The sequence below is a fragment of the Ahaetulla prasina genome, chromosome 11 (assembly GCF_028640845.1).
Source record: "Ahaetulla prasina isolate Xishuangbanna chromosome 11, ASM2864084v1, whole genome shotgun sequence".
Lineage (NCBI taxonomy): Eukaryota > Metazoa > Chordata > Lepidosauria > Squamata > Colubridae > Ahaetulla > Ahaetulla prasina.
Genome location: NC_080549.1, coordinates 18,434,812 through 18,460,729, shown reverse-complemented (window position 1 = coordinate 18,460,729; position 25,918 = coordinate 18,434,812). Strand labels below are relative to the sequence as shown.

Genomic DNA, 25,918 nt, shown 5'->3' with positions numbered 1-25,918 from the left:
TAAATATGGTTTTTTTTCCTTCATGTGGGACATCTTGGATTTCTGATTATTGTTATTGGAAGCATTCCAGTGGTATCCGGATTACAAACATACCTGCCAAGATGAGTAGATTCTGAACAGGAGGCTGAGCAGCTCCAGATGCTGAGCAGATGCTATAGAATCAACTTCTTCCAAACGTTTTAGAAAGTGATTAAGAGAAGATATCCAGAAAAAAACAGGTATTGTCTCCTGTTCAGTCTGTATCCAGTCTGCAGGGTACAGGAGGTGCCACAGCTGGGACAATTAACAAAACGATTCCAATTAACGAAAATGAATTTCCCTGAAACACATTATGCCAATATAAATAAGATTAACGGAGCCTTTTGGAATGCATTTGAGGATGGGACTTGTGCAAAATAAGCCAAAAACACACTCGTTAAATTATACATTTGTTTCCTCAAAATCGAGACCATTTTATGTTATGTACCTAATAAAGTTAATTTAAAATTACCATGTCTTGAAGAAATTTTAAAAGAATAAAAACAATGCAGGTAAAAAAATAAATAAGGATAGTATTTATAAAGGAAAACGATAAGTGAAAAAGTGCAAAGAAAAAAATAAAGAAGAAAAGGAAAAGTAATAAGGAAGCCGCTTCCATTCGTTATAGTAGCTACTAGTAAATTTTAATTTACCCCCTCTCTTTCTGTGGTTACCACATAATTTCCTTCTTTCCATAGCCTTTCCCATCATCAAATTTATCAATTGCTTTTTTTTCCTTTTTTGGAGAAGAACTTAGTGGTTTCCAATCCCTAATAAAAAGGGTCATTGTCCTTTCTCTAATCAATTTTGCCATCTCTGCTATTTATGTCAGACCATTGCTCTAAATAAAAAAATGACATGCTGTTGGACGCTATGTGCTTTAAAATGCCTTTTTTTTAAATTTTGTTTTAACCATCTCCAGCCATTTGAAAGAAGGAAGAAATTGTTTTCAAATGAGTGGAACGTTTACCTGCCATTACCATCCGTGTGGCTTATTCCGTGTATCGTTGTGAAATCATGGCTTGGGTTGAGGCAGAAATTTAATTACTCTGTGTCTCCCTCATTTAGCATATATGGATTTATAGAGGGGAAGAATAGTTCACGAAGCTATCTAGATCTGTCAAAAAAGGGCAAAACCAACCAACAATAGAAACCCCACAGGTAAATTTCTAATTGCGGACACATCGGTATCTTACAATAGAGAGAAATAAAAAAGCTGGACTGTATTTTACCATAAATAGGGAGAGGTCCATAATATTGGTTTAGGTATCAGTGTTCAATATTCTGTACTTCTGTCACTGCCTTCTGAATTCATGTTGGTTTCTGTGGATCTGAATTATGAGGTATTTTTTGTTTAGTTCTGTTTTCAACATTTTGTGTTATTGGCCCAAGCAAATGTGTTTACCAACCTTTTCCTTAGATTTTTGTGGTGAACGTTAGCCTCTTGATCAATGTTATTATCTGTCAAAAGTGTATATTTTTAACATCATTTCACACATGGAAGAAACCTCCAAGACCGGATTCTAATTGACATAAGTGTTGATAAAGTCAGAGAAGCCAAATACACCTTGCTCCTTTTTTGGAAAGCAATTTCTTTGGTTGCTCAGAAAAAAAAAATATGATGTTTACAGTGTATGCCAAGGGTTTCCATGCCTATCAAACGATGGCAGTTCTAATTTTACTCAAAATTGTAGTATAATGGCCTGAACCTTGTTGCTAGGACACAATAGACTTTGGTTTTATATTCCTGCCTTCACACTGGCTAGATACTGTACAGGTTTAGGTGAAATGACTGCGTTGAAATTGGTTGTCGCATTTTGCTCTGGGTTTCATACCAGAAGCATGTATTTTCTACCAAACCGTTACAACAACTTGCTGTAAATAGTCAAAGTTAATATATGATGTGTTGACATTTGAAAGACAAAGTACTTTGAATATTTCATTTTTAAAAAATAAAGTTGCAAACAATTAGTCAGCCTTGTTTTTTTCCTTGTAGATTTTTCCCACATTTGAGAAGAAGTGGGAGAATAACACAACGCGAAAAACTGTGATGCTGTGTGTGTGAGGGGGAGCGGGTGCACACCAGGGGTGAAATCTAGCAGGTTCTGACAGGTTCTGGAGAACTGGTAGCAGAAATTTTGAGCAGTTTGGAAAACCGGTAGTGGAAATTTTGAGTAGTTCGGAGAACCGGCAAATACCACCTCTGGCTGGCCCCAGAATGGGGTGGGAATGGAGATTTTACAATATCCTTAACCCAGGAGTGGGGAGGGAATGGGGATTTTGCAGTATCCTTCCCCTGCCACACCCACCAAGCCACGCCCACCAAGCCACGCCCGTAGAACCGGTAGTAAAATAAAATTAGATTTCACCATTTTGTGGAATAGGTGTTTACAACTTTATATATTCATTTCTTGTACAGTTCTTTGTGCCTTAATGATGGCCAAATGTAGTTCTAGGTTCGTGGCTCAGTATGCTGGACTCCAATTTAAAATACCAGGAAAATGAAGACCATTTAATTTACGATTTATTTTGAACATTCCAAGATAAAAAGCATTCCCGTTTTACAAGGGAGAGAACTTGGAACATAGACTTGCATTTCTTTTTATAGTTTGCACAGTAGATACTTCAAAGTAAAAATCAATTGAATTATAAAATCCAGTATTAAATAATAAACACTCCTGTGAGCCAGATTCAACTCCTGGCTGCTAAATAGGCAGATCTTTGGACATTTTGTAGCATAAACAGATTAACAGAGTTGTAAGGGGCCTTTTAGGTCATCTAATCAAACCCGCCGCCCAAGCAGGAGATCCTACACCATTTCTGACAGATGGCAGTCCAGTCTCTTCTTGGAAGCGTCCTGTGATGGAGCACTCATGACTTCTGAAGGCAACTTCTGTTCCATTGGTTGATGGCCCTTACTGTCAGAAAATTCCTCCTTATGATAGGGAAATGGTTGATATTTCCTCTACCTATCTACCTATCATCTATCTACCTATCATCCATCTATCTATCTATCTATCTATCTATCTATCTATCTATCTATCTATCTATCTATCTATCTATCTACCTTCCTACCTACCATCTATCTTATCTACCTACCTACCATCTATCTATCTATCATCTATCTACCTATCTACCTATCATCTATCTACCTATCATCTATCTACCTACCTACCTATCATCTATCTACCTATCATCTATCTACCTACCTACCTATCATCTGTCTGTCTATCTTGGCTTCCCAATCTAACTTTCAGTCAAGCGATTCAGACCCAATCTTGCTTAACCTTTTCAAGCATCTACAGCCTGCTTCTTAGCTAGACAAGATGAGTATTGTTCAACAGAGATTGATTTTTAGATAGGGAAAAGAACATTATGTAAGTTATATTGTCCGCCAACCCTATTTGCTGAAGTGGGAATTCAGAATGGATCTACCCAAAGGCATGAAGCCAGATTCAAACCAGGATTTCTGGTTTTTAATCAAAGGTTTGAGTAGGAGAGTTACATCAGAAAGAGCAAATCAAATCAAATGGTCTCTTACATCATAAAATAGAACCTTGTAGGTTATATTTTTTCACCAATAATTTCCTTTTTAAACCACTACTACTACAAAATCCTCCTTCTATTCTTAGGAGGAAAAACAATGAAATTACACAACATACAAAAGAGAAAAAGAGGGAGGAAAGTAAACATCACCAAAAATGGGGAACGGTAACAATAAAATTATATCATTTATTACAAAAATATTATTATTATTTGCACTATAATTATGCAAATAATAATTGCACATTATTATGCTTTCATATAGTGCTATTTTAACACAACAGCAATCGTGTACTTTATATACAATTAAAAACAAATTCTAGAATTTAGGATTGACCAAGGAAAGGTTACGAAGGCATCCACTAACAAGACAGCAGGCCCCCAGTGAGCAAGAAGTCTGTGCCAGCTGAAAAGTAGCCATGACCTTCTGTGATCCCATGAAGTAAATTAGCTAATTTAATTTAATAATCAGCTGCTGTCTGCTTAAAAAAAGTGTATAAAACTCTTTATTTCTTTTGAAATGCCGAGACTCTGTAGATGGCATATTTGCAAACACAACTATTTCACCTGCTTATTATCTGTAAACAACAACAGTGTGCTGTTGAACAAAATAACATTTGATCCAGAGAGGTAAATTAATATCTCCTTATTTATTTACACATAAGTAAAAAGATATCCCCCCACACACACATACAGACAGGTATAGGGTGAAGAGGGCCCTTAAAAGGAAAGAAATCACTTTATATACATATATGTTGAGTTTGGAATGTATTCTTCAGTTGGCCAACATCATCTGAGTTATCGAGCATTTAGTGAGCATGCTCAATAACTATATATGTACCATGTAACATATGTGGAGGATGGGGGAGGGGGCTAGCGTGCTATGGTCCATGGGGTCACTATTTATTTTATTTATTTATTTATTTAGTCACACAGTATATATAAACATAAGCATGAAATAATTATACAATATATAAACATATATATGAGTACGAGTATGTAATAACTATATTAATTGGATATAAAGAAAGGAAACAATAGGACAGGAACGGTAGGCACGTTTGTGCTCTTATGCACACCCCTTACAGACCTCTTAGAAATGGGGTGAGGTCCATAGTAGACAGTTTTTGGTTGAAGCTTTTGGGATTTTGGGAAGAGACCACAGACACGATTTAGTGGCTGAAAAACAACAAATAACCATAGAATCCTATAATATTCTTACCATTATCTTATCCATACCTAATTGCATATTCAAGGTGTTTCTCACATTACAATGAGTTTTCAGGTTATTCAAGTTCACCTCTTTGGGCAATTCTTGCCTCTGGCCAATCTGAGCCGGTTCTTATCAGAATCCGCATTCTTGCTTGTTAACTTCAAAGAAATAGGAACATTAATCAAAGGCACTCCTTGTTACAGAAAACAGTTACTAAAAAGGAGACCCTTTGCTGCTCCCAACCATACTTATCATCTTGCCTATGCAGGTTTTAGAGACTGGCAAACAAATGGATAGTGGAAACAGGTGGGAAAATGAAAATCTCTTTCTGAAGGTCTCGGGACCTGAAATTAGCATCATCCCTGTGGAAATGAAACGGGAAAAATTCAGCAAAGTCTTTTGCAAAGAAAACTGTTGCTCTGAAAATCCAATTTTCTCAGCTTCGGAGTGTGGCTATCTTCTAATTGCAGACTCCCAGATCTGTTATTTTACTGAAAGTGATTGGATATTATACAGCAGCCATATATTATAAAACATTCCCTGGGGGGGGGGGGAAAGGTTGCACATTCTTGCTAGGTTTGTGTGAATTGTAGAAAGTGGATATTCTGTTGATCCATCATTGATTTAAACTTAATTGATTTAATTGATTTAAACTTAATGTTAACTGGTTTAATCTAAATTGCAGAAAATATGACTTCTGTAACAGAATCATCAGTGCTTGGAACACTTTACCTGACTCTGTGGTCTCTTCTCATAATCCCAAAAGCTTTAACCAAAAACTTTCTAATATTGACCTCACCCCATTCCTAAGAGGACCATAAGGGGCATGCATAAGAGCACAAACGTGCCTACCGTTCCTGTCCTATTGTTTTTCTTTTTCTTCTTCATATATATATATATATGCTTATACCTCCTAATATTTACTTATATGTATGTTTATATACTATATAATCTTTTTTGTATTATACCTCCTAATATTTACTAATATTTACTTATATATATGTTTATATACTATATAATCTTTTTTGTATGATACTTATATATATTGTTGTGACAAAAATAATAAATAAATAAATAAGATAAAGTAGAATTTCGATTTCTTCCACTGAGTCCTACGAGAGAATCCCCACAGAAAAAGGAGGATAGGAAAAAATTTCATTCATTCACAGTAATGCATTTCCAAGCTGTATTTCTATCTCTAGGTCCGCCCATGGGATTCAGGAGACGTTCTCTAGGGGGCGCTCTGCCCCTCGCGGTCTATTTTCGTCTCAACCGGAAACCGGAAGTAGTGGTTTCTATGGCGCCCTCACCCTGGCTACTTCCGTTTCAATGCCATTCAAGTGGCCGGTACCATAGACCTAAAACTTAGAGTGACGCTAACACTAAAGTACAATAATAGGGTTTGTTTTTTTCGTTAGAACGTGGAGTGTGGCCCTTTTAGCACTATTATTCATAAATATTGATCACATCGATCATAAATAAAAAGTATTTTTTTTATATCGCTGGGCTCTTAAGGACTTTGGAGGGTTCTGAATTAACTCAAAGGTCTCCTTTGCCTCATTAACAGATTAACAGAGTTGGAAGGGAGCTTGTAGGTCATCTAGTCCAACCCGCCGCCCGGGCAGGACACCCTACACCATTTCTGAGAGATGGCAGTCCAGTCTTTTCTTGAAAGCCTCCAGTGACAAAGCTCCCCACAACTTCTGAAGAGAATTTTGTGCCACCGGTTGATTTTTGATATATCGACCCCTTACAATGAAACTAAATGAGAGAACGTTCTCTGCTCCTATCACAATCTCGGCCATTGCCTCCAGAGAACCGCACCAGAAAGTGCCAATACCGTACGAATCGCCTTCCCTCCCTCACAACTCTAACCATTCGTAGGTCTACGAACATCCGGCGCCTCACCCTCCTCCCCTCCCCGTGACGTCACGGCGCTCCCTTCCCGCCTCGCGCCGGGCGGGATGAGCTCATCTCCTTTCCTCGGGAGAGAGGGAGGAGCCGCCAGGCGGAAGTGACGCACGCGGGCGCGCGAGGCCGGACCGGAAGCGACGCAAAGGCGGCTGCCAGGCGGTGGAGCGCACCCGCTGAAGTGTTTCTCCCGCGCTCTCTCTCTCTCTTTTCTCGGCCCGGCTTTGCTCCGCCGCCGACCCCGCGCCAGAGCCATGTCGGCGCCCGGAGGAGCCGGCGGAGAATTCGGCAACCCGCTGCGCAAGTTCAAGCTGGTTTTCCTCGGCGAGCAAAGCGGTGAGGGACCCCCCGCGCGTGGTGGGGGAGGGGCTGCCCCGCCACACACACGCACACAAAGCCCCTGAGGGGAGGGGAGGGGTGGGGGAAGGGCGAAAATAGGCCTCGAAATGCAGCGTGGGGGGGGGAGGGGCGGCGACGCCCTCCCTTCTTCTCCCCCCTCCCCCAGCGTCGGGCTAGGAGGGGGTGGCTTGAGCCGGGAGGAGGTTTTGGTCCGGTCCTTGCAGTGATTTTTAAGGTTTTATTTTTATTATGTCTCTCTTTAATCTTCCCTTTTGTTGTGAGGTGGGGAGGGGGGAAGGGCGTTATGAACCCGACAAATAGAGGCATCAACGTTTAGGGCAAAGGACCCATTGGGATCCCCACGTCAAAACCACTTCAAACAACTTTTATGTGGCGGCCAGAACCTGAAAATAACACTGGGCGCAGCACCAGGGGTTGAAAAAGCAAAATGGTTCGGTTGAGATCTGCACAGGTGGGACTGATTGGGGTAGATTGTAAGGGTGACGCGGATATATAATTTTGTCATTTTTACTCTATTTTTTATACATATACATATATACATACATACATTACATACATATATACATACATGTAGGTCTTGGCGTGATACCCATGAAAATCTATGAAAACACATATACACACACATACACATATTGCATCTAATCCTGTAACTATTGCATTTTGCTCCTACAATTGTTTGTAGGAGATTTTAATGGCGATAAGTGTTTGCGCCTTGTGCTTTGATGTGGCCCATATAGGCTAATCAATAAAACTAACTGAAGCTGAGGTTGAGTATGAGTTGCTGGGTGGCTGCACTTGCATCCTCCTGCTGGGCCTTCTCCCTCCCTCCCACAATATCCATTTGCTTTGTTTTCAGATCATCCTGTTTTCATCCTGTCTCTATGCTTGTGTTTTTTTTAAAAAAGAATGTTTGTCATTTGTATTCGGGTATATATGCCTTGAATCGACTACGTAGAGAGGAAGGAGGGAGGGAGGATCAGTTTGGTTGTAGGGATTGAAAGGCACCTGGTTAGAAACTGGGGAGAATGTGAATCAGAATAATAACAGAGCTTGGAAGGGGCCTTCTAGTCCAGCCCCCTGCTCAAGCAGGATATACCTTTTCAGACAAGGGACGGTCCAGCCTCCTCCTCATCTCGGTTCTAGTCCTGCCTTAGGTATGAAGCCACCTGGGTGATCTTGGGCCACTCACATTCTTGTAGCACTGATGATGTAACCTAGTTTGGGTAATGAAGCGTCTGCAAAGTAAACGAAGTCAGAGAGCATTAAGGATCCCACAGTCCTCCTCCTCCCTGCAAACCCCACACCCTTTGAGCACTGATAGTGTTACCCTGGGTAGTAATGAAACAACTGCAAGAAAACAACCCAGCTCAGAGAGCACCAAGGACCCCACAGTTCAAACCTGAGCTACAAAGATTTGTCTTTATTGACACATTTAATCTTCGGAAGGAAGCAGCGGCAAATCAATTTAAAAAAATTAAAACCTTGCCAAGAGAACTGCAGGGACTTGGCCAGACAATTAGCCAAGAATCAAGAGTGACATGAAGACACACACACACACACACACACACACACACACACACACACACACACACACCCCACACACACCAAAAATTCCCACCAGCCAAGAAACTGTCAGTGGGTAATGCAGGTAGTTGCTAGGGGTCAAAACCTGATTTGAAGGTACCTAAATATATGTATATATATATGTATCAGCTCAGGGCAGCAAAAAAGGCCTAATACTGCCACCTCTTATTATTTCCAACACAACAACCCTGTCAGGTGGATTTTCCTGAAAGAGAGGGGATTTATAGTTACCTAGTTGTGAAATTTGCTCTGTCCCATAATAGGGTAGATCAGGTTGCCCTGACAAAAAAATACTTAATTTTTCCCCTGGTATAGTTGACAAAGGGAGGAGAGGCTGTGGCCTAGAGGTTAATACATCTATCTAATATGCAAGTAGCCCGGATTCGAATCCAGAAGGGTTGCAGCCAGCTGATGAGAGCTAAATAGCTTGAAATAGATCTGTACTTGTCTCCCTTTATTCCTTTGTCGGTAAAACGTAAATTCAACTCACCTAGTCATGCTTAAGGCAAGAATTCAACATCTCCTGATGATTGGCCCAAAGTCACCCAGTTGTCTTTCATGTTTAAGGTGGGGCTGGAACTCACCATCTCCTGGTTTCCGGGCCAGCCCCCTATCTTTTACATCAAACTGGCTCTTAATTAAATAAGTAGGGTTGCTGTGGTTAAAGGTTGAGTGTTGGCTTACTTTGAGAGGTTTATCTTCATTTGATAGACTGGGTGGGGTTTGGGGCTTCAGGAGGCCCCACACAAGCCATATTAAGGGCAGGCAGGGATGGGAGATCACCATTTCTCATTTTTAATTTAGATGTCTGAGGCCTTACTGAGGACTCAGGGCACTGTAAAAACAATGTTTTCAACAGGATTTTTAAAAAATGAACAATACATTAAAAACCAGGTTTGGCAATGTTTTTATTTGCCAGGGTGTATTATGAAAAATAGAGTCTGAGAATTTCATATTCCCTACCTATTACATCATAGTTACTGCTGCAGTCTATCATTCTTAATTAGTTAATTATAATTACATCATATTACATCTTGCAACTTGGGTAAGCAAAGGCAATTAATGGATATACAAGTTATGAAGCATTAATAGTTTTATTTCATGATATCCTGTCTCCAGTGCCTTGTGCTCTTTTTCCTCGTACCCTACTTTATATATTTGTAATATATGATTTATTCTTCTTTCCTAAGGAGACCTCTGCTTTGTATGTTAAAACCTATAAAGTGGGGTTTTACTTGATTCATGCCTGTTGCAAATCAAGAAAAGCTCTTGGCAGTCGGGAAAAGATAACTTGGGGCATTCTGAATAGCTAAGCAAGCTCAAAAGTCTGATTAAAAAGAAAGTTGGTCTACCAAGTAGCCTTAGAGATCTGGAAATTTTAAAGGTAGAGATCATGACACAAAAATAGGGCCCAATACGTTTGGCGCTTTATTATAGCTGAAGGAATAGAATTAAGGGTTTATTTGAAAGGTCTGAATTTCCAAATGATAGTAAATAGTAAACATTTTTTCATTTACCAAACTCCAGTTTTTTTTTCTCAGACATGATTAAGAGGTCCTTTGGATATGGAGAAAGGTCCAGTACCTAAGAGCTGAAAAATATAGATGTATATATTATTGATATATTTTTGTTATATTTGTTTATGCATGTTTTTTTTCTCTCCATCAGATTATTTTCCACTCTGCTATCTATCTTTGTTTCAGTTTGCACAGTAGGATTCATTAATTCATAGCCAGGCTTTTTTTAAATATTTTGCTTCTTCAGACTGATTTGAAAGTGACGCTATTCTGATTTATGCCAGACTGCTAGTTTGTATTAAGGTGTGTGAAATTAGTATTGCAGATAAGTTGGTTCAGATTGCATAATTTTGGCACATGAACCCATCTATACTTATGGAACCTCTCTTTACCACAACTGATCACATGAAGGAATCCTTAACATCCCAGAGAGCCACTCCCTAGCTATGTATGCTAACAATAGCTATATATAGTAGCATTTATACCAGAGGTCTCCAACCTTGGCAACTTTAAGCCTGGAGGACTTCAACACCCAGAATTCCAGCAAAGCTGGCTGGGGAATTCTGGGAGTTGAAGTCCTCCAGGCTTAAAGTTGCCAAGGTTGGAGACCCCTGATTTATACAATATGGTAACTAAAAGTAATGCCTTTATCTGTACATGATGTCCATTTCAAAAGGGGAGCAGACTGAGAGATCATAAAAAAAAAATTTGGTTTATGTTAGTGGATTCAATAATTTTATTCGCTGTAGAATAATTTTTTTAAAAAGAGAGATTTTAGCTTTATTTTGAGATTAACTTTTGATTTACAAATGAACATGTGTGTAGCCAAACTTCCAGGTTTTACAAATGTTTTAAATAGAGCCTAATCATTTTTAGTGTGGTACCACTAAATTATGTCACACCATTGGTTCGGATGATCTTCAATTAAGCTCTAGCAGTGGCAGTTTAAACTTAAAGTTAATTCACATTTTAACAGATCCTTGTTTACCTTTTTACATATCAAGCAGAACTCGGTCCACATACGTCAGACACTTATGGTTGTCAGAAAATATAAAATAACCTCTGTAACAACTTCTGAAAGTAACAGCAGATCCAAAAGTTCATGCAGATTTTACTAACGTATCTTATTTTTAAAGAATGGGATTACATTGTGTGATGAACAGATCAAAGTTTCCTGATGGCTTGGCATTATTTGTTTATTTAACAATGTGCCTACTGTTTTATGTATTTTATTTTATTCGCATTCCACTTTTATTTTTACAAACAACTCAATTTAACTTATACATATTAAATTAAACTTATGCATAAATAGTTGTGCTTCTTTCTTTCGTAGTTGGAAAAACCTCCTTAATCACTAGATTTATGTATGACAGTTTTGACAACACTTATCAGGTAAGAGTCAAAAAGACGATCCCTTGTATCATTTCAGTTTGATTATCAGACTACTTTAATCATGAGAGGCTATACATCTAGATCAGGGGTCTCCAACCTTGGCAATTTTAAGACTTGTGGACTTCAACTCCAGCAAAGCTGGCTGAGAAATTCTGGGAGTTGAAGTCCTCCAGGCTTAAAGTTGCCAAGGTTGGAGACCCCTGATTTATACAATATGCTAACTAAAAGTAATGCCTTTATCTGTACATGATGTCAGTTTCAAAAGGGGAGCAGACTGAGAGATCATAATATATATTTTTTTTTGGTTTATGTTAGTGGATTCAATAATTTTATTCGCTGTAGAATAATTTTTTTAAAAAGAGAGATTTTAGCTTTATTTTGAGATTAACTTTTGATTTACAAATGAACATGTGTGTAGCCAAACTTCCAGGTTGTACAAATGTTTTAAATAGAGCCTAATCATTTTTTAGTGTGGTACCACTAAATTATGTCACACCATTGGTTCGGATGATCTTCAATTAAGCTCTAGCAGTGGCAGTTTAAACTTAAAGTTAATTCACATTTTAACAGAGATCCTTGTTTACCTTTTTACATATCAAGCAGAACTCGGTCCACATACGTCAGACACTTATGGTTGTCAGAAAATATAAAATAACCTCTGTAACAACTTCTGAAAGTAACAGCAGATCCAAAAGTTCATGCAGATTTTACTAATGTATCTTATTTTTAAAGAATGGGATTACATTGTGTGATGAACAGATCAAAGTTTCCTGATGGCTTGGCATTATTTGTTTATTTAACAATGTGCCTACTGTTTTATGTATTTTATTTTATTCGCATTCCACTTTTATTTTTACAAACAACTCAATTTAACTTATACATATTAAATTAAACTTATGCATAAATAGTTGTGCTTCTTTCTTTCGTAGTTGGAAAAACCTCCTTAATCACTAGATTTATGTATGACAGTTTTGACAACACTTATCAGGTAAGAGTCAAAAAGACGATCCCTTGTATCATTTCAGATTGATTATCAGACTACTTTAATCATGAGAGGCTATACATCTAGATCAGGGGTCCCCAACCTTGGCAACTTTAAGACTTGTGGACTTCAACTCCAACAAAGCTGGCTGAGAAATTCTGGGAGTTGAAGTCCACAAGTCTTAAAGTTACCAAGGTTGGAGACCCCTGATCTAGAAAGATAAAGAGTTCACTGCACTCATATTTTTCCATTTGTGGAAAAGCATACTAAAGCATAACTAAATATTCAGTCATTAAAATTGTACAAAAGCTGTGAAAGTCATATTTTGTTCCGATTAAAATTGTAGATGAAACCCAGCAAAGAGGGTAGTCACATGGCACTCAGTAAAGATTTGATTAAACCGAAGTTTTCCTGTTCCTGCTGCCTGACTTGCAAAGATAGTATCTGATCATTTATATCATCTGAAAAACCGCTTTCAAGTTTCACATAACTTGCAAAGCACAACTTTTATTCCACTAACTACAACTAACCCTCACTTTAACTATGGTAATTGGGACCAGGAAGTCTGTTGCTAAGCCACACAGTCATAGCTTGTGATGTCATATGACTGTGCCGACTTAACGATGGAAGTTCCAGTTGTGATTAGGCAACTGCTGTGCGTCATTAGGTGCCATGCTGTATGATCATCATTTGCAACCTCCTTCCAGTTTCTCCATTGACCTTTCTTGTCAGAAGCCAGCAATGAAGGTCGCAAATGGTGATCCCATGGCTATGGGACACACTGATGGCCATAATTGCAAGACAGTTTCCAAATGTCCAAATTGTGACCGTGTGATCAAGTGAATGCAGCTTCAAAGACGGTACAATAATTCTCCTTGTTCCTCTTATAAAGAAATTTATACAAGACGATTTATAGATGGCATTTATCACCTGTTAGGTTAGCTAAAATGTTTAAAAATATGTCTAGCAAATGTTGGAAATGTAATCAAAAACCCGGCACATTTTATCACATGTGGTGGACTTGTGTCCAAAGAAAAAAAAAATTGGGCAAAGATACACAGGTGGCTAGAAAAGATGTTAGGGAAACATGTAGATTTTAAACCTGAATTGTTTTTATTAGGTATAATATCAGAAATAAAATTGATAAGAAAAGTATGTATTTAATATTACATGTCTTAACAGCAGTGAGGATTGTATTTGCACAATACTGGAAAAATGAAGATATACCGCAAGATGAAGAGATAGTCGGGAAGATACTAGATTGTGCAGAAATAGATAGATTGACATTGAAAATGAAACAGAAAGAAGATGTAGAATATTATCAAACATGGAATTTATTTTACCAATGGTTTGAAAAAAGCAGTGGAGATTAAGAATGTAAATTTGTATTGTTAAGCGAATTAAATATCCAGACAACACGATATTTATTAAGCACTAAGAAATGTATTTAATGGAAAATCAATTAATTTGTTTTAAAAAATATATTTTTCCTTGTTCAGCTCCATCATAAAACATGAAATGGTCACTGAACACTAAAATAACCCAAGTTCTAAATCAGAACCTAGCTGACTTTGTTTGAGCATCCTATTTGATATAAATAGCACATGTACAGTTTCTTAGACCAGAGGTCTCCAATCTTGGGAAATTTAAGACTTGTGGACTTCAACTCCCAGAATTCCTCAGCCAGCAAAGCTGGCTGAGGAATTCTGGGAGTTGAAGTCCACAAGTCTTAAACTTGCCAAGGTTGGAGACCCCTGTCTTAGGCGATTTAAGATAAGTGCTTTTATGAGAGAGAGTACCCAGCACCAAAGTGTATTTGCCGTGCTGCTTTGGGGACAGCATAGAAATAGTTTGTAGTTGCCTTTTTCAGAGAGATTTTTCGTTTCGGCATAAGAACAGAAATTAATGCAATTAATAAGAATTTAATCTCACACAAATCCATAACACTCTTAGTCTAAAACCTCAGCGTAGTTCCAAAAATTGCCGATTCTCATCGATTAAATATCAGGGAAAGATATTTAATATTCTGTTACGGTTTGTGAACTATGAGTTGGATTTAAAATAATACTACATATGCCTATTATTATTTTGTGTTCAGTATTCTCTGATTTCCAACCTAATGTTCCCTGGCATGCTCTTTTTAAATAAAGATTGTTTTTTATGGTTCAAAAATGAATCTTTTCTCATTTGTCCAGGCCACCATTGGAATTGATTTCCTTTCAAAGACTATGTATTTAGAAGACCGCACGGTAAGTGGATTTATCTGTCTGCCCGTAGATATTCTTGAACTCTCCTATGTTTTATCCCCAATTGCCTTTTACATTAAAAAAGTTGAAGTTTTCAAAAATGGCACATTGAAATCATTTTCATTCCATAAATACATTTGCCCTTAGATTTCCAACTTTTGCCTGGATATCCTTCAACTTGCCCCCCAAGAAAAAACTAAGCATAGCATGGGAGGTAAATAAATTATTTTGGAAATAGTTGTATCCTCTGGAAGTCGTGATTCCCACCTTCAATTCAATAATCATTTTATGAAGGTTTCCGTAAACATGGTTTCAAAATAAGCCTCCACCCTCCCACCCCCCGCAGTCTATAGGAAGAAAAAATTGGCAGATTGAATATATTTCATTGACGCCCATTTTACAGTCTGTGATACTGACAGTTTAGTGTGGGAATTTCATTGTTTTATCATTGGCTTGATCTCCTGAATCTCCCTTAAGGGGTTAGTAAAATTCTCTTTTAAGGAGGAGGGCATGTAAGGTACCCATGCCTTAGATCAGATTCTATTAAGCTTGCAAATCAGACGAGCTACAATAGGGGTCATTTTTCTCTCCAGCCTCATGGCACTGCCTTTTATTCTGTCTGGTGCATGGGCCAGTCTGCTGATTTTGGCAGCTTGAGGGACACCATCCTGTTCTTACAATAATGCAAAAAACTTCTGAAGACCAACGATCCCTAATGTATGAAGCCTAGATTGAGAATGCCTTCGCCATGCAGCGAATATGATGCCTGACAAGGGTACAAACCTACATCTCTTTGTCCAAATACTTATCCACGAGGTCAGATTGCCCTTGTTTTACCTTCAGGCTACCTGTTACTCAGTCTGAAGAAGCTGTTCCTTGAATATTACTTTGTTGTTGTTGTTTTACCAGGAACATTGTAATTTGGGATGAGTTTTCATCTTAGCCAGAACAGAGATTTTATACAGCTATATATGGAGGAAGTCAACTTTACAGGGCAAGATAATTCTTGTCTTAAATAGTCGTCCTGACGAAACAATAGATTTTTTAACAATTGTGGACATTTTGAATGGTTCACAGTAGCCTCCATCCACCAACTCAGTGATTGCAGATAAACTGAAGTATCTTGAGTCACTTCCTGACTTACCGTAGGGCGAACAGCAGTTTTTTCTCACGGAGTGTCTCTTGTCTGTGAATGATGAGTTTCGTCTTCATGGTTGACTTGCTTAGCACCGTAGAACCAGGACAGAAGTTGTGCAACGGAAGCAATTCCATGATGGCCTCGATGGACTTGTAGTTCCTGAACCCGGAATAAAGTATAAGGAAAGATGATAATAGAAGGTTCAAGCCAAACGGTTCATGGGATTGTTGGAGGTGGGAAAACAAAGGCTACCAGGTCTTTCATAAAGAGTTTCATCTGGAGGAATAGATTGCAAAAGATTTTTTTTTTGTTCGCTTATTTAGAAACAAAAACATGAGTTCTCATTTTTAGTTTTACGCTGCATTTTAGTTTCGTTTTAACTTCCCTCTTATTTATTTGCATTTTCTTTTGAGTGTTGTCATTTTTTTTTAATTTCACATGCGTTTTGCTTTATTATTATTTTTTATTTTTGTCCATATTCCTGCTCTTCTCTTTCCTCCTCTCCACCCTTCCCCTCTCCCTCCCCCCACATTTTTTCTTTTCCCAGATCAGGCTGCCGCTGTGGGCCAGGAGAGATTCCGCAGCCTCATTCCCAGCTACCTACGGGACTCTGCTGAGGCTGTCATTGTCTTTGACCTGACAAGTAGGTATTAGGGTTTAAGCCCAGCAAGCCCCTTGCTCTGATTGAGGGGAGAACTGAGTTCTAGTTCTCAGGAAGCAGCCAGGACTCCGTTCACACACACACACACACCCCCCCCCAAAAAAAAGAGAGGCAGTATTCCATGACATTCAAGCCATGACAAGCAGTTGAATAGAATCTCTGGCCACGAATAAATGGGCAGGCCTGGCTTTTGTTTTATTTATTTATTTATTTTAGTTTGGAAGGGATTTATTTATTTTATTTATTTATTTATTTATTTATTTATACAAAGTCAACTTTTATTGCCCCCAACAATCTGGCTCCTCATTTTGTATCCCTCCCGAAGGTAATAGGAATTCTGTGGTATATACCAGTTTTGATCAGAGCACATAAAGTCGTCTGCTCCCTAAGAACAGCTGAGATGAAGGCTAGCTCTTCTCCTGCTCTCCTGCTTTTGAATATACCCCTGTATAACTCCACAAATTGCAGGTAGTCCTTCACTTATGACCACAATGGAGGCCAAAATTTTTCTGGCTAAGTGAGTTTTGCCCCATTTTACGACCTTTCTTGCCACGGTTAAGTGAATCACTACAGTTTAGATCAGGGGTCTCCAACCTTGGTCCCTTTAAGACTTGTGGACTTCCACTCCCAGAGTTCCCCAGCCAGCTTTGCTGGCTGAGGGAGTCTGGGACTTGGAAGTCCACAAGTCTTAAAGGGACCAGACCCCTGGTTTAGACGGTTGTTCAGTGAAACAGGTTTTCCTGTTGACTTTGCTTGGCAGAAGGTTGCAAGAAGTAGTCACATGACCCTGGGACACTGCAGTTGTCATAACTGTGAGTCGGTTGCCAAGCATCCGAATTTTGGACGTGATCACAGGGATGCTGCAATGGTTGCAAGTGTGAAAAACGGTCATAAGTCCATTTTTTTGCTGACTTTCAAAGGTCACTAAATGTCAGTCAAGGACTACCTGTACAGAGAAAAAAAAATGCGTATTTTTCCAAGGATTGTGTAGGAACAGTTAGCTTTGACATTTTGGTTAGCCTTGTTTGAAAGCTGAATTGTTTTCTCTTATTCCTCTGCTGTTGACAATTCTCTATATATCTTAATATTTTTTTTTCTTGTATATTCCCCCCTTTATTTGCTTATATATTTTGATTCGCCCTTCATCAAAAGCTGTTTTAGTGCTTGTTCATGGTAACTTGAGAATGGCAAAAAGAAAACTTACAAGTTTGTTGTAGTCGGAAAAACGTCGGTTAACTGAAAGTTATGAGCTCAGACCACTCCATTCCAACCTCAGATCCTTCTTTGAAGTCATCCAAATTGGTTTATTCTAAGTGATCTAGAACCTGGAATATTTTGATATTTCTACTAATAATAATAGCAATAGCACCTGGATTTATATACTGTTTCACAGTGTTTTACAGCCCTCTCTGAGCAGTTTGCTGCAGGGATCTCCAACCTTGTCAACTTTTAAGACTTGTGGACTTCAACTCCCAGCAAAGCTGGCTGAGGAATTCTGGGAGTTGAAGTCCACAAGTCTTAAAGTTGCCATGGTTGGAGACCCTTGCTCTGGGAGGCTGCATTTGCAGGCTCCAAAAGGGTGGTGGGAGTGGGCGGGGCTACATTCGGTGTGTAAGACTCACCCAAACTTCCACCCTCTTTTGGGGGGGGGGCGTCTTATACTCTGAAAAATACGGTATACAACTAGATAGGAGTCTTGTGATTTTGGCAATATACAAACTCAATAAATTAACAGCATTTTCTGCAAGCAGGTACTGAAGTTCGGGCCTGTTTTTAAAGTCATTCACTTGTGTACCCGTCATTCATATTAAAACGAAACATTATTACGCCAGCCTTTCTTGATTCGGCACTTGCCTTGATGAATGGGTACTGGTTTAAGAAGAGGCTTTTAAAAAGAGACTGGACAGCCACCTGACTGAAATGGTGTAGCAGTGGGTTGGACTAGAAGACCTCCAAGGTTCCTTCCAACTCTGTTATTCTGAGTAGAGCAGGTCACCAACTGACAGGCGTAATTTTTTCTCACCTTCATTTGTAGTTCAGTCCTTATTGGTGACCGTGGGACACTGCACTGTTGTAATTGGGAGGCAGATGCTGAACACCCAGAATGTGATCACATGACATAAGAGACACACTGCGGTTGATGTAAGCTTAGGACCAGTCATAACTACCGTTGTTCAGTGCTGTAAGAAGTTTGGTCACTAAATGAGTGGTTGTTAAGTGAGGACCATATGTTATGCTTATCTAGTGGCCCCACATAACCCCATAATAGTCTTTCCCGTGCTTCATTAATCATATTGGTTGTGTTTTGGAAATAGCAGTAACATCTTCAGCCAGTGATAGTACTTGGCTCTCAAGCGAAACTATCAGCCTAATTAACTGGGGTGATCTTCATTTGTAGGTTCAGCTAATTGCTTCCCCCCCCCCCCGCCCCCAGTAGTTGTCAAGTACTTCAGGCCAACAACACAGGCCCAAACTGAAAGAGAAAATACAATTTTATTCATGGTGTCTCCTAAGTTGAAATGAAGTTGTTTGTACTAAGTCAAATTACACACAGTTATCACAGGAGTATTCTGACTTCTGAGGCTCCTGGGGCTGTCAGCTGAGGTTTTAAATTCTTATTGAGTGTGCATCCTCCAACAAGCTCAGTATAAGTAATGTTACCTCGTACTTTTTTCACTCGGAAATCTTTATGGCTAAGCAGGGATTTTCTTTGTCTGGTTCTTTTATTGTTATGCCCCTTTCATTATCACAGAAGTATACAGTATTGTGGGTTTTACAGGAAGAAACATTTTCCCTATTGCATGCTCAAAAAATAAGAAATGTGGTTCCACTTTATATGGAAGGTTAACTTCTATGAATCTGTGAGACTTTTAGTGGTGACTGTATGGAAAATCGAACATGCGATCCTGCAGTGTTACTTTCAACCTAAATGAAATAGATTTTCTAGGAACTAATGACTTTTTGAAGGAAGTTTTTCTCATATACCCCCCATTGTTTTATAGCATGCAAAGATAAAGTAGTCCATGACTCTAATTAATCTGTACCACTGGCATTCCTATTTGTCTTGATGGAGAGTTTTTGGAGTGAATTTATTAGATAGCAGAGAGCAGTAGCCTGTGATGTGAAAATTTTCTGTATTTTTGATGTCCATGCTGCATTTTCTGATGAGATATTTGTATGGAGTTCTATAGAATTCCTTCTAATGCATTGCCTTTTCTCTAAAGGACATTTTCTTTTCTTTTTCTTCTTCTTCTTCTTCTTCTTCTGCCTTGTGTCTTTCTGTTTCTTCCCTGGGCTGGTACCAGCAGGTCCGACTTCAGCTTTGGGACACAGCAGGCCAGGAACGGTTCCGTAGCCTCATTCCCAGCTACATACGTGATTCAACTATTGCAGTGGTAGTCTATGATATTACAAGTGAGTGAGAGAGATTTGTGTCATGGTGTACCAAAACATTTTGTTCTAAGAGAAATCTGAGCCTTGAAGCCCTGAGTCATCTATGAAGGCTCAATGGGCACAGCTCAGGTGATGCCATGCTGACAAGCAGAAGGCCCTAGTGCCTTTTGCCTTAGGCCAGTGATGACTAACCTTTTCCAGATCAGCCCAAACCCCCAAAATGCAATGCGCGCACAGGCCCCCATGCGCACGTGCCCTGCCCCCATGACCACACGTCCTCCCATATGTTCCTGGGCGGGTGCGCCAGAGACCTGATGACCAGCTGGCTGATGGGAGGCACGCGCGCACGTGCAGTGGAGCTGAACTAGGGGGACAGCTCGTGTGCCCACAAAGAGGGCGCTCCATGCCACAGGTTCACCATCATAGCCCTAGGCAAAGAACCATCCTGAAACTTGGTTTGTTTGCTTGTTTATATGTCATATTTCTAACCCACCCATCTCCCTCAAAGAGATTTATATAACCAGGAAATAAAACAATGCATGAAAATTAACATTAGAAATTAAAAATCAGAGTTAAACTTTTCAAAATTATAGAGTGATGACGATTAAACATCAAAAAGGGGAAATCTTAAAATGGCCATTTAACATTAGATTATTACCGGTGGGTGGGTGGGGCTCTCAAGAGACTAGCCAGCCCTACTCTCATGAGGTCCTCCGTGTTGCCACACAAGTCTGCAGAGCAAAGTGTTGACCGCTTTGTGGAAAGCCAAGAGATCGGGGGCTTCCCTCACCTCTGGGGAACAAGATGTTGCACAAAGTGGGGGCAGCGGCAGAGAGATGCTTTCTTCCTAGGCCCCGCCAGTCGAAATTCTTCGGCTGGAAGGGGTCCGTAGCATACCTTCCCTGAGTGAGACGGGTGGGTGAGATAGGAGGGAGCCACCTCTGTGGGTCTTAATATTCTGTAGGTATTTATTCTGTTCTTTGAACCCGACCATAGTGCATTGAGCTACCTTCTCCTTGCAGATCTGAATTCCTTCCAGCAAACCTCCAAATGGATCGACGATGTGCGAACAGAAAGAGGAAGTGATGTCATCATCATGCTGGTGGGCAATAAAACTGACCTTGCAGATAAAAGGTAATTGTAGGGTTTGAAAAGAGAATGTTTGGGGCGGGGGAAGGGGACGATGTACTAGAAAAATGTCTGGCTAGTACTTAGAAGAGTCAAAGAAGTTCAATTCAATTCAATTCAATCCAGAAGTTGCCGAATCCTCAACATTCTTCTTTCTTGGATATCAGTTTGGGGCTGTTGGGAGTATTGCAATAGCACTTAGACTTATATACTGCTTTACAGTACTTTTACAGCCCTCTCTAAGCAGTTTACACAGTCAGCATATTTCCCCCAACCAGCTGGGTCCTCATTTTACCAACCTCAGAAGGATGGAAGGCTGGCTCAACCGGGTCAGGATCGAACTCCTGGCAATGAGCAGAGTTAGCCTGCACTACTGCATTCTAACCACTGTGCCACCACAGCTCAGCAATGCCTGGACGAACACAGATTCTACTATTTGGCATGCAGAAAATTTCTTTTTGTTTCCCTTTTCATTAAAAGAGCAGAATTAAATATTGGAAAGGACCTGGTAATATCAGAGTTGATGCTGTAGGGAAATGGACATACTAATTTATTTCTTTTTATCTCCAAGGTAGATTTTTTAAAAATCCAATTCTTGCAGCTTACTCTACCAGCACAAAAATATTATTCATGGACCTTAGTGCCATTCCTATTATTTTTCACATCTAACTTGAGTGTGCTTGCCTTATTCTTCCACCAGTAAAACTCCCAGGGAGGCTTACATAGATCAGTGAAAAATTCCCTCCAGCTTGTAATGCGAAAGTCATGACACATAAGAAAAGCGGTAGGAAGAGGAGAAGAGGCTGAGGTCGAGACGCCATTGATGGAATGTAGCTGCCGCTGAGAGCTACAGCAGGGCAAAATGCCTTACTTCTTTCCCCTAAGCTATGCTATATTTTGGAAAAGCAGGATCAATTGTTCCTTGCTGTGCATTTTTTCATCTTTCTTATGTTGGAGTTTATATTGGAGATGATCTAATAGGGTCTGTCCCAACATGTTCTCAAGCTCTGTTTTTTATATGCGGGAAGCAAAATTTCTGATCACGGCGCAGTAAAATCCTTACTGGGTCATTGTGTGTGTGTTTAGTGTCTAAATTGGTATTCAGCGGAGGTACCTCTCTGTTGATCTTGCACGAATTCTTATTCACTGGAAGCCATTTAAACAATAAGCTTGTTTTGGCACCCCAGAATTGAGCTCATGGAATAAGGGAGGTGGCTGGAATTCTTCCAGAGTAATACATTCTTTTTCTTTTCTTTTTTTTTTGACTCTGCTGATTATCTTTAAAGAGTGCAAAGTGTTGGGTTTTATTGTCTTCGTTTTAAAATAACTACCAGCCAGCTGGGAAACAGGCCAGTCAAAGGACTTACTGCTAGAAAGATTCTGTTTGATGGATGCATTAAAAGACTTACCAAAATGTTTTCAGCTTCTGAGATTGCTTCTACTCTCATGGCCCATTATTTCACAATATAGGTACCACCACGAAGCAACTTAAATGAATTTCTGATAGGAATCAGACAATTTCTGAAAGGAATCAGACAAGAGGAGTGGTGCGGTGGCCTAGAGATGAAGCTCTCGCCTCACAATCAGGAGGCTGTGAGTTCGATCCTAGGTAGAGGCAGATATTTCTCTCTCTGGGCACACTGAGAATATATCTGCTGAACAAAAGTCCGTGTTGGTGACAGGAAGGGCATCTGGCCAGTAAACACTCTGCTAACTCCATTCAGTTGCCCAAGACTCCACCCCGCAAGGGATTATGGGGTCGTTAAAAAATGATGATGATGAAATCGGACAAGACCCATTAAGAATGTGCCTTTGGTAGACATCTATACAGCATGGGTCACATTGTATGGGAATGCAATAGGACAGGGGTCTGCAAACTTGGTTCTTTTAAGACTTGTGGACTTCAACTCCCAGAGTTCCTCAGCCAGCAAAGCTTGTGAACTTCAACTCCCAAAGCTTGAACTCTGGGAGTTGAAGTCCACAAGTCTTAAAAGAGCCAAGTTTGCAGACCCTTGCAATAGGAAATCAAGTAATTGGGCCTGAATTGTTTTAAGACAGAATCCCCATCCATTAGTTAATTTTCCTTTTCATTTCCGCAGAAGTGGGCTTACAAAGAGCACAAAAAACTCAATAAAATAAACAATAAAAGTTGGATTTACCACAGAAGTGGGTGCGTATAGCTTGTTAGAGGTGAACTTGCTGACAGATAGTTAATTCCTACAGAGCTGCAAGATAACCTTTTAGGCAATATGGAACTCAGCCCAGCAAAAGCTATTAAATCATACAAAGTTGCCCTTTCTGGGGGGTTTCGCAGTCCCTTCCAGGAAATAAAAATAGCCAGTGCCGTTGGCCAGCATTCGTTCCTTAGCGCTTTGATTTAATGGGACATAGAAATGAACAAAAATATGTTTCCATTAATGTAGGCCTGGTGAATTTAGTTTGCCCCAGCCTTCAGCCAAGCATCACATGCCCCCCTTGAGCTAATTTCGAAAGCCTGCTTGGGAAACTGTTAGTTTATGCCTTTGGCAGGCTGGTTGCGAAGGCCTTAGAAGTCTCGTTTTTGACTCTCCAGGCAGATTACTACAGAAGAAGGTGAACAGAGAGCCAAAGAACTAAGCGTGATGTTCATTGAGACTAGTGCGAAGACGGGCTACAACGTGAAGCAGGTAATTTTAACAGCAGGTTTCCACAGAAATGGTTCCGTTCGGTTTGAGATCCTCCTCCCTAGCAAATGTGGACTTCCTTAACACTGACAAGATTAGCTTTTCCAGACTTAATTAATGTTCTGTTTTTAGTATCTCCAAAAAAAAAAAAAAAGCAGCTGCAATGTCACTTTTGGTTTAAGGGCCTTTTGTGCTAACTGCTGAAGTGCTTTTTATCTGTGTATGTTGGATATGGATCTGTTTTAGTTCTTCTTCCGTGTTTATTCCCATGAGAGCAGGCTTCGTATTCCACTACATGCACTATGTTCACAAAGTTTGGGGTGTTGTCTTTCAGCTTTTCCGCCGTGTTGCTGCTGCCTTACCTGGGATGGACAACGCTCCCGAGAAGAGCAAAGATGACAGTATCCTTATCCTGCTGATCAGGAGCTTTGTCCTGAATTTACAAACTTTTTCTTTTCTACCATGTCATTTTTAGAGAGTACGTGTCTAGCTGGTTCTTTCCCCCCCCCCCCTCCATCGGTGATCTTACAGGCAAATTGCAAAGGTCAAAGCAATTGGCCATCTCAACCTTCAGACCTGTCAATTTTGCATGTCTCCAAAAGGACACTGAAAGGTTGTTAAGGTCCAACCTCTTTTAATTTCTGGAAGTAGAATTGGGCCAGTTCATCACTTTAGAACAGGGGTCCCCAATCCCCGGGCCACGGCCCACTTTCAGGCCACGGCCCATTGGGAACCAGGCCGCCAAAACAGCAGGCAAGCATGTGAAGTTTCATTCGTGCATGTGCAGGATTTAGGTTGCATGTGCAAAACCATCCCCCTCCCCCTTGCTGTTGAAGCTACTGCCAGTCCGCAGAATCAAAAAGGTTAGAGACCCCTGCTTTAGAAGCTAGTTCTGCTCTCTGAGCTTGGTTGTTTTCTTGCAGATGTTTCAGTACCCAAACTGGGTAACATCCTCAGTTCTATCATGTTACCTAGTTTGGGTAATGAAACACCTGTAAGGAAACAACCAAGCTCAGAGAGCACCAAGGATCCCACGACCCTCCTCCTCTCTGCAACCCTTCCCCCTCTTCTACTACTGATGATGTTACCTAGTTGGGTAATGAAATATCTGTAAGAAAACAACCAGCCTCAGAGAGCACCGAGGATCCCTCAGAACTTAGTATTTCCAAAGGATCATTAAATCAAGGTGGTCCGGTTTTCATCTGCATCCATCCTGTTAATGTTTTGGGTAATACTTCCCGTATGCCAGGACAAGGGCTGATTTCGTCAGTAGCAATAGCACTTAGATTTATCTACCACTTCACAGTGCTTCTTTCACAGCCTTCTCTAAGCAGTTTACAGAGTCAGCCTCTTGCCCCTAACAATCTGGGTCCTCATTTTACCCAACTCAGAAGGATGGAAGGCCGAGTCAACCTTGAGCCTGCTGAGATTTGAACTGCCAAATTGCAGTCAGCAGAAGTAGTCTGCAGTACTGCATTCTAACCACTGCACCACCACAGCTCAAGGTCATCTGATGGCCCAAAGAGATCTATTTGGGTTTTGTGTGTGTGTGTCTGCTTGTTCTCCCACCATAGAGACGTGTTTTCCTTAACCTCTTCTCTCCAGTGATTGACATCAAACTAGAGAAACCTCCCGAGCAGCCTGTGACCGAGAATGGCTGTTCTTGTTAAATGTTCTCCAGCGTGGCAGCCCCCCCTTCCCAGTTAGCCAGTTCAATCTCTCACCGAAGAGCTCCACTTCTTTACTGACTACCAAAACACGACTTTTCCAAGGGCCGAAAAGGCTAGGCGGTCGGAGTCATCCAGTCTCCTCCTCCCCCCTCCCCCCGCGCGTCGTGTGGACCAGCCCCAGTTGCTCCCGTTTACTGCATGGTGTGAACCCTCCAATGCCTCTTGCCCTTCGTCAGTTGTTGCACTTTGGTGCTGCTGTGGCACTCTTCTTTGCTAGGTTTTCCTTGCTGGGTTGTCCTATGAATGTGCAAGGGAGTAACTGTCCATCTTTTTTTAAAAAATATATATTGGTAAACTTACCGTAAAGGAGCTAATGCATTCTTCCCTTCTCCACTTCCCTCCCCCCGTTTTTTTTTTTTTTTAAAAAAGAAAAACACCTTTCTACCGCTGCTTTTTATTCATTTGCAAATCCTCTGATTTGGCTAAGTCTTTGTTGATA

At 40.2% G+C, this 25,918-nt stretch overlaps 1 protein-coding gene across 3 annotated transcripts; it reads left to right on the top strand.

Annotated features, from left to right (window-relative positions):
- Positions 1–6,810: 6,810 nt before the first annotated feature.
- LOC131204936 (ras-related protein Rab-6B-like) lies at positions 6,811–25,836 on the top strand. 3 transcript variants are annotated; one of them, XM_058196612.1, is made up of 8 exons: positions 6,811–7,021; positions 12,468–12,526; positions 14,716–14,769; positions 19,874–19,979; positions 20,981–21,092; positions 23,659–23,752; positions 24,084–24,150; positions 25,355–25,836. In XM_058196612.1, exons 1-8 carry the CDS (start codon positions 6,940–6,942, stop codon positions 25,417–25,419), a joined length of 639 nt encoding a protein of 212 aa, XP_058052595.1. In that variant the 5' UTR covers positions 6,811–6,939; the 3' UTR covers positions 25,420–25,836. The 3 variants fall into 3 exon arrangements, with proteins under 3 accessions (XP_058052595.1, XP_058052597.1, XP_058052596.1); XM_058196614.1 differs by lacking the exon at positions 12,468–12,526 and adding an exon at positions 11,480–11,538; XM_058196613.1 differs by lacking the exon at positions 12,468–12,526 and having other exon boundaries at positions 6,880–7,021.
- The last annotated feature ends 82 nt before the right edge of the window (positions 25,837–25,918 follow it).